Source organism: Armigeres subalbatus, chromosome 1, assembly GCF_024139115.2.
Source record: "Armigeres subalbatus isolate Guangzhou_Male chromosome 1, GZ_Asu_2, whole genome shotgun sequence".
Taxonomy (NCBI): domain Eukaryota; kingdom Metazoa; phylum Arthropoda; class Insecta; order Diptera; family Culicidae; genus Armigeres; species Armigeres subalbatus.
Genome location: NC_085139.1, coordinates 149,987,844 through 150,007,584, shown reverse-complemented (window position 1 = coordinate 150,007,584; position 19,741 = coordinate 149,987,844). Strand labels below are relative to the sequence as shown.

General features: G+C 39.3%; 2 protein-coding genes across 2 annotated transcripts in view; one reads left to right on the top strand and one right to left on the bottom strand.

The window, feature by feature from the left end:
- Positions 1-1,638: 1,638 nt before the first annotated feature.
- The window catches only part of LOC134205249 (uncharacterized), a 31,734-nt gene continuing 13,631 nt past the window's right edge, over positions 1,639-19,741 (top strand). The window contains exons 1-2 of the mRNA XM_062680333.1: positions 1,639-1,870; positions 17,278-17,802. Coding sequence (XP_062536317.1) covers positions 17,370-17,802 — 433 coding nt within the window. The 5' untranslated portion in view covers positions 1,639-1,870; positions 17,278-17,369. The remainder of the gene's footprint in view (positions 1,871-17,277; positions 17,803-19,741) is intronic.
- Positions 7,369-7,971, bottom strand: LOC134206627 (uncharacterized). The gene has a single exon (XM_062682356.1). It carries the CDS (start codon positions 7,969-7,971, stop codon positions 7,369-7,371), a length of 603 nt encoding a protein of 200 aa, XP_062538340.1.

Below are 19,741 nucleotides of genomic sequence, written 5' to 3'. Positions count from 1 at the left end.
CCTGAAAAAAATACGTAGATTTTTTTCACCTGAAATTCACGTAACTTTTATCTGATTTTTTGATAGAATTCTTATTCTACGTAAAAATCAGGTAAGTTCTACCTGAGTTTTTGATAGAATTAACCGGACACGCAAGTTCCACCTGAATTTTCTGAAGCATTTGCAGCTACGTGTGCACGTAAAATGTACCTGAAAATTCAGGTGGAAACAACGTTTAGATTATTTGGAGTGTATGGTGGAAGACCGACACTTGATTACAATTAATTGCATATTATTTGGCAACTCGGCCGTACGAAAACTATTTTTTTGTTAAATATCTACATGTAAAAAAATTTAATGTTATTTATTATTAAGACTTCTAATACTAGGCGCTTAATAATATGTATAAGAAAAACCTTATACATCGCATTAGTCACATACATTCAAAAACTTATACTTTTCATTAACTTATGAATGTTATTAGTTTTTTGATATGGGATCATTACTTAGGTAGCATAATGAAGAGTATAAGTATTTTCGAATGGTTTTTTGCCATAACATATAAGGTTATTTTTTACGTGTATGTATTGTTCGAAGAACTTAATGCTAATGAGTAACACATCAACTATGTCCATGTTATATTTATAACTGTACGAAGAACGGTGAATGATTAAGAGTGAAATCAGCAGTGATTCAGTTTGGTTGCAAATTCGAATACTATTCTAGTTTGAATATGAGCCAAAATAGAACAAACTCACATGCTTCCCCAGCAGTGTTCTATTCTTGTTCGATTGTTTTTCCTTTAAATGAAATGATTATGTTGCTGCTGAGGAAGGCGCGGTAAATGCAAAGTGGATTGATCCGTACATAAAATGACGCATTCATGCACCAAAACAATTGAAAAATATTTGAATCTCGTGATTCATTCGTGGTTCAAATCTGCATAAAATAGAGCTGAGCGGTATAACAGTTTTAAGCTTTTGAATCTCGACTGTTATAAAAAAATGAATCTTGAGCCACTGCTGGGAAAGTGCATGATTCAGATTCATATTCAAACTGACAGCGAACGTGAAACTGATGAGTGAACCAAAATTATCGGTTATTTACTATGACATGAATCAGCAACAGATCAAGTAAAAATCTAAATGGACATTTATTGCTTGATCACAATAACTGATATATGTATGTCATTAGAAGTTACCTCATTTTCATTATTATTAATTAATTGCGCTTTTTAATTCATGTTGTACTGATGTAATATGAGTATTCATGAGAATAAATTGCTGGAAATACCGTAAATTATTTTGTTTCTGGTTTTACTGACCGTCCAGCAAACTGTTATCGATATTGCTGAAAATACAGTAATGTAGCTGTCATTTTTATGATTTTCATGTTTGCTGGAAGAACAGCAAAATACATTTTGCTGGAGGGATTGCTGGTTTTACAGCTCGGCAAAATCCAGCAAAATTTTGCTGGATCCCAGCGAAAAAAAATTGGTGTGTAAACTCGGCTTAAATGATTATGCAATTTTTATCCAATAATTTTTAAACATCTGAAAAAAAAATCTGTTATTTTAGCATCCCTGATTTTTAGTACAAATAAATTATTACCCTTTTTTGAAAATTGCAAATAACCGTGAAAATGTCTTTTTGGCAGCCTTTTACACAACTGTCACTCCCTGTTTTCGCTGAGAAGAAAAAAAGTTTTTTTTTGTCGAAGTAGACAGTAGCTGACTTTTCTCTTTGATAATCGTCAATTACAGTGAATGATTAGTAATTTAGTGCAAAAATACCTTTTCGAAAGAAAATTGCAATTTGAAATCAGTGAAGTGATGTTCGACGTCGGTCTCCAATAGTCCCAAATTGTGTTGCTGCTAGAATTACTATTGTGGGTAAGTGATTTGGGTGATCATAGAAGATGAAAAATCTTTGTCACAAAACTGGGCCTAGGCCTAGCGTTCCGCTAATGTTTCGTTTTCATGAAGAATAGTATCGAAAGTGTCAACGATGGTGCATTGAAATAAATGCGTTAAATGATACCCTCTGGGTTGAACTGAAAAGCAATATCGTCCTATTAAATTTTGCTACAGTTATTGTCATGTCTTTTGCAGTTGCTTTTTCATACTGTAAAGACGGTGTTAACTATCAAACATTTAGAACAGATCGTAATTTGAAGAGAGATTCTTTGTTTACTACCGTTTGATGCAATGTTATACAGTGTATGAAGCTGGAGTTTTCTGGATCTGCCAATTTCTGGACTAAATAATATGTTAAATGTCCCGTATAATACTACTTTGATGTTCAAACTACGGGCTTGTAAGTAACATATTGTACTTCCTTAAAGGCATCTCTCATATCTATTTAAATATCATGTTATTCAGTCCATAGTCCAGTCCGCAAATAAACTATAAATATGCATTTCAGTAGATTGTTTATTATGCTTCGAATATTAATCTATATTATTTTAATAGGGGCCCTCCTTAGCCGTGCGGTGAAATGCGCGGCTACAAAGCAAGACCATGCTGAGGGTGGCTGGGTTCGATTCCCGGTGCCGGTCTAGGCAATTTTCGGATTGGAAATTGTCTCGACTTCCCTGGGCATAAAAGTATCATCGTGCTAGCCTCATGATATACAAATGCAAAAATGGTAACCTGGCATAGAAACCTCGCAGTTAATAACTGTGGAAGTGCTTAATGAACACAAAGCTGCGAGGCGGCTCTGTCCCAGTGTGGGGACGTAAAGCCAATAAGAAGAAGAAGATTATTTTAATAATGGTGGCCAAACTTCATTAAAAACATGTTCATTGTTAATTGTTTATTCGATTTTGATTATATCTTACGGACTTCAATATGCCAAACAGCTATATATGTTTGTGAGAGCAGTAACCTTATAAGTAGGTATTTTGAGGAAAGCTGGGACGATATTTTCCATTACTTGATCTAAAGGTTCTGAATTGCCAGACTATTGTAGAAATAAGTAGGTATTATACATAATATCTATATATATAATCTCTAAAAAGAATTGGGACATACCGTAATGTGGAAAGCGATTTAAAATTTTATTATGATCTTAGAATATATTTCATCAGCGAATGTAAAACTACTACGAGTTTCAGACATAGTATCGCTAGTCAAGTTGAAAACCGGGGGACTATCGAAATTGGATTTTTCTCGCAATCCGTACGTTAAACCTAACTTCGCCAGTAGTGTGCTAGTCTAATTATGTAGGCCCTAGACTAGCGCGCCACTAGTAGTTAGGTTTGAAAATGTTACCAGCGCCTTTGTGATGTTCCCTGGGCTTTGGATTATAATTCCCCACAAATATTGATATATTCTAGGAGAATTGTAATCTGTGCTGGTAGGAGTCTACGAACTGGGGTTGGAATCTATTTGAATACACATGAAGAAAGTGGTGTAGATTATGGGAATTGAATTGTAAGTTCGTATACTCCTATTCGGTTTCCTCAATGACCGACAGGGTGCGTGCTACATGTCGCGGATAGAAGCTAAGGGAGGTGTGGTATAATTCGACTGAATTTATTGAATAAAGAGCCTTTTAATAGTCAGTCAATTGTGCTTAGCCTCCTATTGTGTTGTAACTGAATAATGTCAAAATAGATAATCGATACAGACACCTCCTTTCACAACAATCTATAATTCATTTGAATGTATTCAACATTGGCTCCGTAGCTTAATGTCCTATGCGACATAGTTTTGAAGATACTATTTAGCTGATCCAAGTCTAGCATCCTGTACTAGAGAGTTACTTTAGAAGAGACTTCTCATAATTTTATCGTAGTCAACGTTTATGTTAAAAATAAGTTATAAATGGAGTGCTCATTATTTCCTGCTAGATCAGTTACAAGACAACGTGGACCACATTGAGGAAAAATTATTCAATAAATCGATATTATCGTCGAAAGGCCCAGCTATGCTGTAACCAAATTAATCACTTATTATATGAATCTCTAACTGAAATTAGAAAAAACAAGCTACTTCATTAAATCCGACTGATATTAAATATAACACTACACTAATTTAAGAATCCCATTTAAAAGAACCTCATAAATAATAAAATGACATTTACTAATATCCATTCTTTTCATTATTTTCCTCACTATCTAACCCGATCTCAACTATAATAAATTATGATGGAGCTTCGAAATTGAGAAGACTCCGAGCCAACACCAAATGCAGCATGATCCTACTAATATCGTCAGGAATCGGAAGAATCTGAAATCTGGTAAACACTTATTAAAGCTAATAAGTGGTAAGTAGATAGAAAGAATACATACATGGTAAGTGCAAATAACTTATAAATTTATCATATTTTTATTCCATTGCGTAAATGTATATATCATAGGGTTACTGTTCCTGGACTTCATCTCATAGCTCCGATATTGGTCTCACGAAAAGCAAAGCAATGAAAAGGTATTTCGTTTGTTTATTATTTTTGCGATTTTTTTCACCAGTGAGCACACGTGTTAGCAAAAAGAAGCGACGAAATTGGTGCCGTATTTCTTTGTTTCGCGATGAGATGAATATATGTTCAGTGAGATGGAAAACGGAACAGTTCCCCTATGTGTTTACTTTGTAAATGATAACCGTACTTTGTTTATATATATGCACATTTGTGAAAAACGTATATATGTTTCTGTGAGTGTGTGTGTATATTATATCAAAACAATAATCTAAAAATTGATTTAGTAAATAGGTGGAAAATTATGCTGAAGTGTTGTTTAGGATGGTTACTGAGAAGTGCAAAATATAGTTGATGTAAAAATTGATGTAGCGGTGTTGGCAGTCATGGGTGAAGTGAATTAAGTGAATCGACTCATCATTAAACACACGACTGCAATATATGTTCAACAAAATCGTAAGCAGTGACTTATATACTTATTAATACTATGTTTGCACTACGGCCTGAATAACATGTTATTCAAATTATCGACAAAAGAAAGCTCATCAAGATAGCCGAATAACATGTTACAAGGCCCTAGTGTGAAAATAGTATAAGTCGTGACGTGAATTTGGAAAGGTTGAACGGAATTATGAACAAAGATGGTGCCGACGATTTAGTAATTTGGTTTTGACCGTTTGGTGATTTTTCGGTGACTCGTTTCTGAGGCTGGTTTCCTGCTTAAGGGAGTTAAGATAGTGGAGAAGTTGTGAATGTGAAGAAAGAACGATACGGTGATAGTGACCGCAATAATTTTCGGTGATCATGATGACTATGTTAACATTAACGTAATGATAGTAGGTGAATATGATGCGTGATTTCATTGCTTATACTGAGTGAAATGATTCGTAGTGGCAGAAAAACTTATATACTTTTGTAAAGGTAAAGAAGAAGAAAAGAGTGATGTTGATATTAGTGATGGTAGTTTAACAATACTAAGTGCTTATAATGATGGGGGTGGGCTGTTATACAAATCCTTGTTTTCATCAACACGGCCCATAACAGTGACCACATGAGCAACATCGCTTAGGAACGTCTGTGTGATGATGAAAAACGGGAGGCTCATAGAAGCCAATATGGGCGGGGTACAGTGTAGATTAATAGCAAGGGACAGCTGCCATTGTAACCACCACAAAAAAAAAAAAAAAAAAATGTTACCAGCGCCTTTGTGATGTTGTGTCCGCTTCGCTGCGATCGCCTTGATGCATCCGCTCTGCGTGAAATCCTGTTCAAACTGAGGATTGGTTTTGATGTCTGTGCTTGTGATGCATGTACGTAATTGGTTGGTTTACCTATTTCTAAACTTTTTATCAATTATCGATAATAAATAGTTGAAAATCAGTATTTTCATATAAATACATCCTTGATGTGTTGACTCATCATTGATCGAATGGTCCAAACAAATTGAAATTCCGTCGTGAAACGGCTGAGATAATAAAGTTTAAAGTCTATTATATTTTTGTGACGGTCCTCGATTTTCGATCGTTAAGTGCACCCCAATATAGAAAAGACAGACGTAGCCCTACGTCAAAATCACAGGTGTTATTCATATAGGGTATTTGTTCCATTATTAATAACATGTTTCAATAACACCGCCAATTTTAGATTTAGAGAAAAGACCTATTAGGAAAAGTTTTAACGACCTTTAAGGGCTAGATGCTTGTATGAAAACACAATGGTACATAACACGTGAAAAAAGTTTTTAACAAATTAGTCCCATGACATCAAAATGGCATTTCCCGTCATTTCTCGCTCATATATCAATAACTTTCGCGAAATGGATGATTTCGACATTTTTGTTATGCTCTCGTGGATGCTTAATGATGAAAAAAATTTTCAAAAATGAGAAACAATGCAATTAGCATTCGATTCTTTGTTTTTGATTGATATTGCTTTGGGTACATGTAATGAATTCTAATAAGTTAGGCGGAGCTTTTACAATAAACGTCTTTATAGAAAGGAAATGTATTAGAGTATGTGAAAAGTTTGACGTAATTATGCATAGCTTGCTACGGACGTGATAAGTTATAATGCATTCCCATTTTAGCTCAGAGGGTTTCAAATGGTCATTTTTTTATGGTTTCGTGAATATGTCAGCAGTTTGTTCTTTGGTTGGTACGTACTATATTTTGAAAACGCCATCCTGAATCTTGTCTCTTATAAAGTTATACCGAATATCCACATGCTTCATACGCCTATGGTCTCGAGGTTCTTCTGCTATCCGAATACAGGATTGATTATCTTCGAATATGGGCACCGGATGGTCGAAAATAAACCCAAATTCACTCAATAAGTTGCGTAACCAGATAGCTTCACACATGGCTTGACTTTGCTTGCCGTGGTTTGCTTCTTCGTATTCCAGGATACTGTTGCTCCGCAGACTTGAAAAAGATTTCCAGAAATTGATTTACGATCCTCTTTATCATTTCCCCAATCAGCATCAGCATACCCTACCAATGGATTTGCATTTTCATAAGTCACTTCTTTGCCTTAGTCCATCTATCGTTGGTGGTATGTTATCTATATAGGCCACGCCATTCAGTGCATACAAAAGATATTTTAGTTACTAGATAAAGATTGTCGCTTCGGTTCCCTTTGTTCTGCTGTCCGAAACATGTGTGGTACATACCTGTCAAATCGTATGGATTTTCCTTCTTTGATATTTAGCTCCCCTATCCTCGCCAGCAAAAGATGTTCCGGACAGCCACGACAGCGACAATCTTTATCTAGTAACTAAAATATCTTTTGTGCATACCCACAGAATCATCAATGGTATCTGTCATACCTGCGAAATTTTTATCGGCAGTACTTGATCCAAAACTAGTTATAAAATCAAGGAACTTACCGGGTATCCTGCGCTCCCGTCCGCTATGCCTCGTGAACACTTCTGCAGGGCAGTTGTCACGATCTAGTTGCGAAGGAGCGCACCGGTTTATTCATCAGTCTCGTCAACGACTTGAACGAATACAGCTGCACTCAAAGCAACATATTCAGCTTCACTAGAAGATGTGGACACTGTGGCTTGTTTCCTTCTGGCCCACAAAACGGAACAGCCGTACACCTTGAATGAAAATTCTGTTACCGACATTCGGTCTTCAACGTCTATTGCCCAATCCGCATCTACGTAGCCTTCCAGCAGGATGCTAGATTCACCTTTTTTGATAATTAATGCCATCGTGGTTGTTCCTTTTAGGTATCTGGTGACTTGTTTCAAAGATGTCCAATGACTCTCTGTTGGATTTTGTTGGTAACGTCCCATATAATTAACAGGGTAACATAAATCTGGTCCCACACATAGCATCTGGTACATGATACTGCCTAGAAGTTCTCTATAGGGATGACTGGTCCTATTTCCATCGTGCGTCAACTGAAGGCCCTTTTCCATAGGAGTATGCGTAGGATTACAATTGCTTAGACCGAACTTGTCCAACATCTTCGTAGCTGCCGCTTCTTGTGATAACTTCATTATTCCGTTCTTCTTGTTGTAGTCAATTCGTATTCCGAGGAAGTATCTTGCCGTACCACAATCGGTCATTTCAAATTCATGTGAAAGAATTCGCTTCAGTTCTTCTTGTTGTAGTCAATTCGTATTCCGAGGAAGTATCTTGCCGTACCACAATCGGTCATTTCAAATTCATGTGAAAGAATTCGCTTCAGTAAATCATCCACATATAGCACAATATAGATTTCATTGCATTGTTGAGAAAGTGGGTACAAACAATAATCCATCTTAGAACGGACGAAGCCTAACTTGAGCAATATATCGTTGAATCGATTGTTCCAGCATCGTGGAGCCTGCTTCAACCCGTATAGTGACTTCTGCAACTTGCATACCATGCCTGTATTAACTTTCACACCATTCGGTGCTTCCATGTATAGATCCTCTTCAAGTTGTTTGTGAAGAAAAGCTGTTTTTACATCCATTTGATGAATTTCGTAACGACGATGAACACTGACAGCCAAAGCAGTACGTACTGTAGCCAAACGAGCCACTGGAGCGAAAGTTTCGTCAAAATCAATGCCGGGACGTTGCTGGAACCCCTTAACAACCAAGCGTGCCTTGTTGCGAACGTTACGTCCAGTTTTATCATCTTTCAGGCGAAATACCCATTTGGATTTTAGAGGCTTTACACCAGGAGGACAAGGCACCATTTTCCAAACGTCATTTGTATCCATGGACTTGAGTTCGTCTCGAACAGCTTCATACCATTGGTCACGATTTTGGTGGTTTTCAATATCATTGTACGTCGTAGAAATATCTGACAAGGAAGGAATTTCAACAGCAGTGGCACTAAATCCGGTAAGGTAATTGAGGAACTTACCCGGAAATCTGCGCTCCCGTTCGCTGCGCCTCGTTGATGGTTTGCCAGCTTGGCCAGAACTTACATCAAGATCTAAGTGCGAAGGGAGCGCGGTGTCCTCGTCTTCACTTAACTCATCATAGTTTGGAAGTTGTTGCACCTCGCCTTGAACCGCATCGCAGATATCAAGATCTGGAACAATTTGCATCTCATTTTGAATACCTGTCTGAACAAAAGCTGGTACATTTTGCGCCTCAGTTTGAACTGGTAATCTGGAAAAGTGACGTAACAGCCATTTTACAACATGCATATTTTACATTTTTCTGTTAAAGAGCTTGATGAGTAGTACTCGTTAACACCATTTTTGGAAAATGGCGTATACGTCACTTTTTCAGATTACGGCAGATCTGCTCGAACCACAGTTTGTACATCTTAACACTTGGAACACAGCAACCTGGATTACAACAGAACCAGTCAATTCATTTTTTATTCATTCACTCAATGTCATTCTACTTCTAACATTCAACGAAACAAGTGGTATGAAAAAACTAACTCCATCAATTCCTCGTATTTTATTCGTGACTTCAAACGTATTGTATTTTATTCGTGACGTAAAACTCGACGATGTGGAAGAAACAGGGATACAGTATACCCCCGCTGATCCGACAAATGTATGGCCGGGCTATCGGTGTTTCTCTCGTTAATCCGACTGTCAAATCCATACAAATGAACCAAAACAAAATCACAGCACAAATTTGAAAACTGACAGCATAATGTGTTTAAATGGGTGTTGATACTTTTTAATCCGGAAAATTCCGAATTAGCGAGATCCGGACTAACGAGTCGTCGGACTAGCGAGGTCCGGATAAGCGGGGGGATACTGTAATATAATACGTTTTTGAGGACATTTTCTGCAGTTTCAAGAGTGTTTACAACATTGCATGTAGTTCTGATCCTCGAATCTAGCAGTAAACATTCTAGTATGTCTGAAACACCGACAAAAAAGCCAAAAGATCATTTTTCCCCAGGATGTGTTTTACCCCAGTTTACCCTACAGGGTCTTCAATGTTTTGAAGAAAAAATGTCATTGGCAATTTTACAGATGACTAAGAGAATGAAGCGCGAAAGTCGTCAATGATGCTTACTTGTGCAAAGGTTCATTCAGGCGTATTCAATTGTTGTGTGTTTATTGCACGGTGAGTCTTTACTGTCTGTAACCGTATATTTGTCCCATCTTTGCTAGATTTTCAAATTATATGGGACGGATATGCAATTACAGGCCGTTTGGCTGACATATGTAGGTAATAATTATTCGAGATTTTTTATACTGACAGCATAATTTGAAATACCGAAAAACCGGGTTTTTCCGTCTTGAATACCGGTATTTTCGGTTCTCGAAATTGGCCGGTAACTACCGGTTTCGGTACTACCGGTAAGACCACCCTAGTATGGTATCGTAAATTCAATTTGTACCCCTTCACGTTGACAAAAATCCCGGAATGATTTGCTACTGTATTCACCTCCATTGTCGCATCTGAGCCTAGCTATTTTCATACCGAAGAATGCTGTTCTCTGCGTATGATCACGTTCAAGTAATTCTTGCACTTCATCTTTCGATTCCATCAAATACACAGCGGTAAATGATCCGCACACGTCCGAATGAATCACTTCCAAAAATCGGCTTGAACGTCGTTCAGTAGTGTCTCCCAGCTAAACATACTTCACTGATACAATCTTTCGGCCAGTCTTGAAGGTTCGAAGTTGTTTGAATCATTTCATGTTTTCACAGGTTCTTCAAATTAGCTATACCAAGGTGACCATATCTTCTATGCCATAACTCGAAACAATCGCTTCTGGACGCCAATGCACTTGCATTTTCTTCTTTACTTCTGATCCGTGCCAAAATGTCCAACGCATACAGCTGACCAACCCTATGGCCTGCACAAACTACAATGCCAGCTTTCTCTATGGTTACCTTATCACCGACAATTTTCACTGTTTGCTTTTGAAAATTGGCCGAATTGGACTATGGGATCAAAAGTTATGGCCAAAAAAATACTATTTTCTATGCGCAAAACACGCTTAAAAACACTAACTCATATTTTTTAGTTTTTTTTTGCACGAGAAAGGCAACAACACTGCCAGGTGGATTAATCAGGGTTTTTTTTCTATTTCTCACGCTCCACCTAACTTGCACATTATTCTGAATTGCCCGATCGGCCGCAGGTTGCTCCTCATTTACATTGCTCTTACGGATAGCACCCGATGCCGTATCCACATATTCAGAGGCTCCAGTTGGCGCACTTTGGACATCCATCCTTGGATAGTGGTCCTCAAACAAAAATAAATCGGCAGCAAAGCCGTAAAAGTCTGAATCTGAATCATCAGACATATCTTCCTCAATTCTTCTTCGCTTGTTGCTGCTTGATGTACCAGTGCTAGTCTAGTACTTGACTCAGTCAAAAGCTGCGTCGTGATCTCTCCGCTCAAAACAAAACGACGGCGAAGCCGGTGGCGAGAGTCTTCTGGGATCTTGAGTTGACGCTTATGGGCTGAGACGATACGGCCGCTTAATTAAATCTGCAAAACATTAAAGGAAATGTGCATAAGAAATTTAGCAGACAGCCACTGTTTAATGTCAGTCTTGTTTGGCTTCTTATAATATATTAAATCTCCACTACGTAAATTAGTCAGTTTTACGGGTTTATCTAAATTAGTTGAGCATGCATGCTGATCATCATTAGTCTCGTCCGCCAAATTGTACTTAAAACTGTGTTTCGGGTTAATCAAATCCAACGCTGTTTTTGGCCTATATGAAAGAAGGCGTTCTGAGGGGAAGGTGTTGTCCGAGCCTAAGCAAATATTTCTATAATTCATTAAGAAATATGATATTTGCTCATCCGTATCAAGTTTTCTTATTTCCGGATCAAGCAGGATTTTTTTGAGTACATCCTTTACATCCTTTACTACACCATTCGCTCTGCTTGACCGTTGCTCTCCGGATGATATGGAGGACTTTTCATAACCACTATACCCTGTTTACTTAGAAAGATGACAAAGCATTCAGAATTTAATGGTGGTCCTCCATCCATGACAAGCACTTCCGACGAACCGTACCTAGAAAAAAAAATCTGAGAAAAAATCTTTACGACTTTCATACAATCGGTACCATGCTTCATTTGCTCCACCTCTACCCACTTTGCATAACTATCAACTACCACTAAAAAAACCTTCTTCTCAAAGAAAAAAAAATCAGCATGCAGCCGACTGAAAGGTTTCTTGGTAGGAATCCAAGCGGAATAGGGCGGACGTTTAGTAAGAGCAGTTGTTTGTTGGCAAACACGACAGGATCTAACGAAATCCTCAATATCTCCGTTCATTCCGAACCAGTACACGATCCGCCTTGCAAGTTGCTGGATTTTGTGCATACCAGAATGATTCCTATGCAGTAATATCAGCACCTCCTTCTTCATCAAATCAAGAACCACGACTCTATCTTGAAAAAGTATGCAACCATCAACTTCTTCAAGGTCCCGATAATGTGAATAAATGTCCAAAAACCACACCGGCCAACCATCCTTCAAATACTCCTTGATCCTCATGAGGAACTCATCCTTTGCTGTTTCAGCAGCTACTTGTACCAGCAGCTCTCATTACAGTTCGAGAACCCTGCAAATGGGTTCGGCGATTTAACCGAGTGGAACTTGCCACTACATTCACGTGAAGTGAAAGAAGAGGACACTTCATCAATATTGAATCACTGCCCCTGCCAGGAATGAGATGTATTTTTACGCAGCATGCCCGACTATTTTTTTAAATTTTTATTAGTACATGAAACGCGGCCGCAGTTATCACGAATGTTTCCAATAGTCCTGGAATAGCCGCTCTCGAGTTTTTCGCGGCCTCGCAATGTGGACATGGATTTACTAATAGTCACCTGTACACGGAAACAAATGCATATCTATAATCATGAATTAAAAATCATGAAAATCATGAACTGACAAGTGTTGGAAATGGATGAGCACCTCAAATGTGTAAACCCAGCTTAAATGAAAAACAAAGACAATCTGTAATCAAACTGACAACACTGTACCAATGATATTTCTCTGTTACAAATAAACCTCTCATTCGCAAAGACGTGTTCACATTTTTTCCTTTCGAAAGGTTTCCGCGTTTCTTTTGTTAGTTCCCGGTGGTTTCGTCGGTTTGTCTTCCCGGTGGTTTCGTTGCGACTCTGCTAGTGCGTTCCCTCCATCAGGTTGTGGGCCCAAGTGCCGGAAGTGAACTGATAGGCGTTTTTGTGCGGTTTACCGAGAGCTAGTTTACCGGAGGTGTGTTTTTTCTGATCTTCCGACGATAGAAAACGTGCGGTTGAAAACAAAATGGCGGATGGGATGAAAGTGTCTTTCGCGAAGCTGTGCAGTGGGAATTACGTTTCTTGGAAATTCCGGATGAAGGCGCTCCTTGAGCGTGAAGAATTGTGGGAGGCGATAGTTGAAGCGGAGCCGGATGAAGATGACGATGGTTATGCTCAGTGGAAGAAGAAAGATGTTAAAGCTCGTGCGACGATTTCGTTGTTTATTGACGATAGTCAGCTGCGTTTCGTGAAGAAAGCTGAAACAGCGAAAGATATGTGGGATAATTTAAAAACGTATCATGAAAAAGCCACGATTGGCACTCAGGCAATGCTCCTACAGCAGTTGTGCTCAGTGAATCTCAGTGAAAACGGTGAGGTGGAAAAGCACCTTGAAGAGATTGAGAACCTGTATGAACGACTTGACAGCTCAGGTGTGGAACTCAGTGAGCAGTTGCGAGTGATCATGATGTTGCGCAGTTTACCGCAATCATTCGCGAGTTTCGTGACATCCTTGGAAAATCGCCCCCAACAAGACCTAACAATGGACCTTGTGGTGGCTCGATTACGCGATGAGTGCAACAAGCGGGCGGGTCTCAGTGGAAACAGTGCTCGGGATGAAAAAGTTCTCAAAGCGGAGGTGAAAATAAACATGAGCAAAGTGAAGTGTTTCTTTTGTAAACAACCTGGTCATTACAAAAGAAATTGCCGCAAGCTTCAGGCAATGAAAAACAATGACAGTTCAAGCGAAACGAAGAAGAAATTTTCCGGACAAGAAGCTAGAAAAGTGCGAGCGAAGAATGAGCAAAAGCCGAAGCCAGCTGTAGCAGACGATTCGGTCTGTGGTGCATTGTGTTTTGTTGCTGGAGGTGCTATTCCGGGCGCTTGGACAATCGATAGCGGGTGTACTTGTCATATGACAAACGACAGGAAGTTTTTCGTGGAATTCAAGAACGATGTCAGTGTTAATGTCACTTTGGCTGATGGCACTTGCACGAAGTCGTGTGGAATCGGTAGCGGAAACATTATCGGAGTGAACGGTGATGGGCAGCGAGTTGTTATTACATTGGAAAGAGTTCTTTACGTCCCCGCTCTGGAGGGCGGATTGGTTTCGGTGCGCAAATTGGCCGAAAAAGGGTTCACGGTAGTGTTTAAAGTGAACGGTTGTGAGATCCAAGGCGCGGAATGCAAGGTTGTTGCTGTTGGTGAGCTGGTGGGAAGCCAGTATAAGCTGAAAGTCGGTGAGCAGTGCATGGCGGTAAAAGGTTGCCACACTAATTTGTGCCAGCATACATGGCACCGGCGGCTTGGTCACCGCGACATGAATGTTGTGAGTTCCATTTTGTCGTCGGACCTGGTGAGCGGTTTCGATTGCAAGGACTGCGGTGAGCGTATAGTCTGTGAGTGCTGCATCAAGGGTAAGTTAGCCAGAAAACCTTTCCATTCAATAGGAGAATGCAGATCAAAGCAACCATTGGATTTGATCCACACCGATTTATGCGGACCAATGGAGAATGCGACACCTGGCGGGAATAAATATTTTATTACCCTGATTGACGACTTCAGTCGTTTCTGTGCAGTATTTCTTTTGAAATCTAAAGGCGATGCAGAGCACAAGATTCGGGAATACGTTCGGTGGACCGAAAACGTGTTTGGTCGAAAGCCTAAAGTGATTAGGTCAGACGGAGGAGGCGAATATACTGGTGAGAGCCTGCAGGATTTTTATAAAGCCGAGGGTATTCATTCGCAATTCACCACTCCGTACACACCCCAACAAAACGGTGTGGCGGAGAGAAAGAACCGTAGCTTGCAGGAGATGGCTAACTGTATGTTGCTCGATGCCGGATTACCAAAATGCTTCTGGGGTGAAGCTGTGCTTACTGCGAACTTTATCCAGAACCGATTGCCATCAAGGGCTGTGGAGAAAACACCGTACCAGCTTTGGACAGGCAAGGTACCGGACTTGTCAGAATTAAAAGTGTTCGGATGTGAAGCATATGTCCACGTTCCCGACCAAAAACGGAAGAAATTCGACCCGAAAGCTAAGAAGTTAGTCTTCGTTGGCTACTCCAGCCAGCACAAAGGCTATCGCTTCCTTGACCGAGCAACGAACCGCATCACTATTAGTCGGGATGCGCAATTTTTGGAGCTGAGAAATGGTTCTGAACAGCTGGAGGAGGAGGAGCCTGCAGTTTCGAAGATTCCGGTGGAGAAGAACGGTGAAAGAGGGAGCAAGCATGAAGAAGAAGTTACTCTGGATAACCGTAAAGAACATGTGGAAGTGCGTGATGAACAGGAACCTTCCGTATATGACGACGCTAGTGAGATGAACGGTAGTGATTTCCTGGGATTCGAGCTAGACAATCCGGTCGAACAACCAGTGCTGAACAGGGGTGACCGTCATAATCGAGGAGTTTTGCCTGGACGATACGAGGATTTTGTCATGGGGCAAGTAACTGTTGACGAAGAGCACGAAGATTATTGCGAAGCAGTGTTAGTGCCAAGTTGGAAGAATGCTATGGAAGTAGAAATAGCCGCGTATGCGGCGAATCAGACCTGGGATTTGGTGGAGCTGCCTCCGGGTAATCGGAACGAAATGGGTGTTTAAGCTTAAGTGAGATGAAACGGGCAAGGTGGTAAAATACAAGACACGCATCGTCGCTAAAGGATACACACAACTGTACGGGATTGATTTCACCGAAGTCTACGCTCCGGTTACAAGACAGGGGGCATTGCGTGTGCTCCTAGCGGTAGCCAGTAAGAAAGGAATGATTGTGAAGAAGTACGATTTCAAAACGGCGTACTTGAACGGAACAGTTAACGAGGATCTGAACATGTCCCAACCGGCTGGATTTGTTGTTAATGGAAAAGAGGATTTGGTCTGTAGATTGCGTAAAAGCATCTATGGACTGAGGCAGTCAGCCAGATGCTGGAACAAAACGTTACATGCGGTACTAGTCAAACTAGGATTTAAACCCTGCGAGGCTGATCCTTGTATCTATGTACGCCAGGACGAAGTATCGTACTTCTAGTAGTATATGTGGATGACCTTATTATCGGAAGTGTTGACGAATCTGAAATTGAAGAAGTGTATAAGTGTCTCCGTGACAAATTCGAGGTGACTAGTCTCGCAATCTGTAATCAAACTGACAACACTGTACCACTGTACCACTCTGCTAGTGCGTTCCCTCCATCAACAAGTTCATGAAATCATGATAATAATTCATGATTCCAGGAATATTATTCATGGTACTGTGCAATCCCCACCAGTCGACAAAATACATAATGGTTATACTTCTAACACTCCGTTCTCAAGAAGCAAGATCTCGTTCAATCGCCGTGGGAAGTTGAGTAGTTTTATCTCGTTTAAAATACTGGGGTGGCATTGTGCAGCTCGACTCGAAACGAACAAATCATGCAAACTGTCATACGAAAGAACCGTCGAAAGGAGAAGCGCACTGAGGCCCCTGGTGTCTGAAAATATGTTCTTATAATTGAGGAAGATTCAAAATCTCACTGTAGGTGGATTAATCAGGGTTTTTTGAGTGGTAATAACGGTCAGGGGAGCACCGTGCGCACATATCTAGTGTTTCCCGCCACGGATATACGAATATTTCTTTCCATTATTGTATTGGAATGGAAGTAATTGTTCGTTGTTGGCAATAGCAAGTTTCATCGCTTCTTCGCTGTTGAAACGTATGAATACAGACTTCTCATCAGAAATCTTATATGACCGCCATTGTCGTTAGGTCACCTTTAATGGATTTGATGAAGCTAGCCATGTCTGCCACTGTAGGTTGAACGGAATTTCCTGGAAACACAAAGGCCAACGTATTTTTTACCGTGACAGTACTCGACATTTTGACCGGAGAAGAATAAACCGATCAAAAACGGAACCGAAAGTTTGATCGCTCACTGAGACGTATATCTAAGATAGCTAAGAATTGGTATTTTCCCCTAAATGTAAATAGTTAAATTGCGTCGATCCAAAGAGTATCATCTTGCAAAATAGTCTCTATTGTTATGCGTTTGATAATTAAATAATCATCATTATTTCTACTGTTTTTTAAGATAACATATATTTTTCGTTTCAATAGACACAGCTGTGTCTGTTCTTTGGTTTTGTGTTCAAAGTATTGTTAAAAAGTCATCATTATCAAGTCATGCATATTCTCTTCTCTTGCAGTGCACAATGTTGTGTAGGATCGTATTAGCAAGCAACTTATGACGGAGATACATTTGTTAATTTAGTATCACCGTCCTAGTGGTAGAAATAAAATGAACACCCATACACTTGGGAGTGATTCTAGCTGCTGCGGACGGCAGTCCGCCAATAGAAGCGATCAGGCTTTTCCCTACGATAAAGAATGCTCAATAAAAACAAACACGTGGAGCTTGGGCAAAGGATCCCAGCAGTTGCTCTGGAGCCTTTCCAGTAAAAGTAACGTGTCTACCATGCAGCGGAATTCCAGCACATTGCACAAACGATTATCCAGCTCCCACAATTCGTTGAGTGATTCGGCAACCAAGAAAGTTGACGACTCAATATTTATTACCCAAGCTATGTCTCACGATGCCCTAGATGACAACAAAATATTAGATTTTTACAACGTTCCTCTTGACTCGGATATATACTCTGCACCCATAGACTACATTACAAACCAGTATACCATTGAATCAGTGTTACACAAGTCGAAATCTGGTAAGCCAGGTACGTATGCTTTATTCATTGTCATAAATGTTACCTAATTTTTGACTAACATTTTCGAAATAAAATCAATTTTTGTTTGGTTTTTATCATGATTTAATGTTTTTTTTTCTAATCTGCTCTTCCGTGGATTTCCTAAGTTAATTTTTATTTATTCTTCAAATATTTAACGTGCCAACAGGAATATCCTCAAAGACTTCATATATAGTAGTCTATTTAATGTTTTACTAAACTGAGGTAGGATGTGGAATCTACTGTTGCGGACTAATGCCTCTGTGAAACACTTAAACTCCTCCGGGAACTGCAGGTTTATTCCTCAGCCATATTTGTTATGAATTCCCTTTTTTGTGTTGGCGTGAATACGTGGCCAATTTAGTTACTTATTCATCTTCAATGGATCTTCATTCCAAGTGAAACTTGGTCTGCTTTACAACTTAGTGTTCTAGTAGCATTTCACAGCTAATATTTGAAAGTTTATTTATACCTCCCAATTGTATACATATGTCGAAGGTTTCGTGAAATACAGGCACGATTCGAAATCTGTAAATGTTCAAAAACGACGTTTTTAAATTGTCAATAAAAAAGCGACCTAAATATTTTTGTGAATATTTTGAATTCCATGGATATTTTTGCATATGTTGATACAAATGGATTAGTTTTGTATGATCAGCAAAAAAACCTAAAAAACTTAGAAGAATCTACCTAGCGGTGATGGCGCCTTTCTCGTGTATTGTAAAATGTAACGAGAAAAGCACATAAGAGAGGTCAAAATTGCACATTAGGAAAATAGATTCAGTTATTTCTATCAAGTCACATTTTTTTGCGTTCATTTGAATGCAGTTCAGTTTTAAAAAAATCAAGGGGACACTTTTGAAAAAAAATGGAGAAAAAACAATGTTTTTTTAATAACTCCGGAACGCAATACAGTAATATCCCGATTTTACCACCCCCTGGTGAATTTTGTGGTGATAAAATAGGGCATGTGACAAAATCGGGAAAAAAATATTTTCAATTTTTTAATTTATTTTACAAATATGAATTAGTTTATGCTAGGAAAGGCAAAATGCGTGAACGGTACTCGTTTTGTCTTGTTGAAAATGCTTACAAAATCCTTCGCAGGTACTGAAAAGTTATACATAGAAAATTCCATGCGGTAAAATTTATTTCATGAAAATCATTGTTGTTTGCGGTTTTATTTACGAAAATAAAAATTAAGACTAAAATTTTTGGGGTGATAAAATCGGGTCGAAAACGTGATGAAATCGGGGATAGACAAAATCGGGGAGTGACAAAATTGGGTCGACACTGTAGTCGATTGGGTCAATTTTCAATAGCAATAAAATTGGGGAAGATTCCGTGTCGAATGCAACCTGTTGCAAGCAAATTGGTTAATGCTAAGTATACAAAAAGTGTCAAACACACACATACATACATACACACATACAGATATATCCCGTTACGCTGGAATATGGATACTCTGAAGTAGCATGACGCTCTATTTGAGTGTATACAAACTGCATTGATTTCGATCAACATGGTTTTTATCCGAAGCGGTCGGTTACTACGAAGTACGAACTTTGTTTAATTTACGTCCAGCTGCCTGCATTGTATGGATTCCTGATGGCAGGTTGATGCAGCATAAATGGATCTGAAAGCCGCTTTCTTTACTGTGGACCATGAAATTCAGCTTGCTAAGCTGATGTTACTCTGCGTCTCATCAACGGCTGCGGATTGGTTTAGGTCATATATGCAGAATAATAATATTTGGACAACTTAAATCATTCGATGGAACAGGAACTAATTAGGTCAGCTTCAGAGTCACCTTTCATCCCTCGGGATACTGGTCGTTGACGTCCTCCTTTGGTAGGTTGCCGTATCAGCTGTGGTATCCGCACACAAGGTGTTTTTCTTATAGTGCCTTCGTTACTCTTGTTTAATCCCT

Excerpts from the sequence above, each read along its gene's own strand:
- LOC134206627 (XM_062682356.1), bottom strand. The coding sequence starts at position 7,971 with ATGACCGATTGTGGTACGGCAAGATACTTCCTCGGAATACGAATTGAC.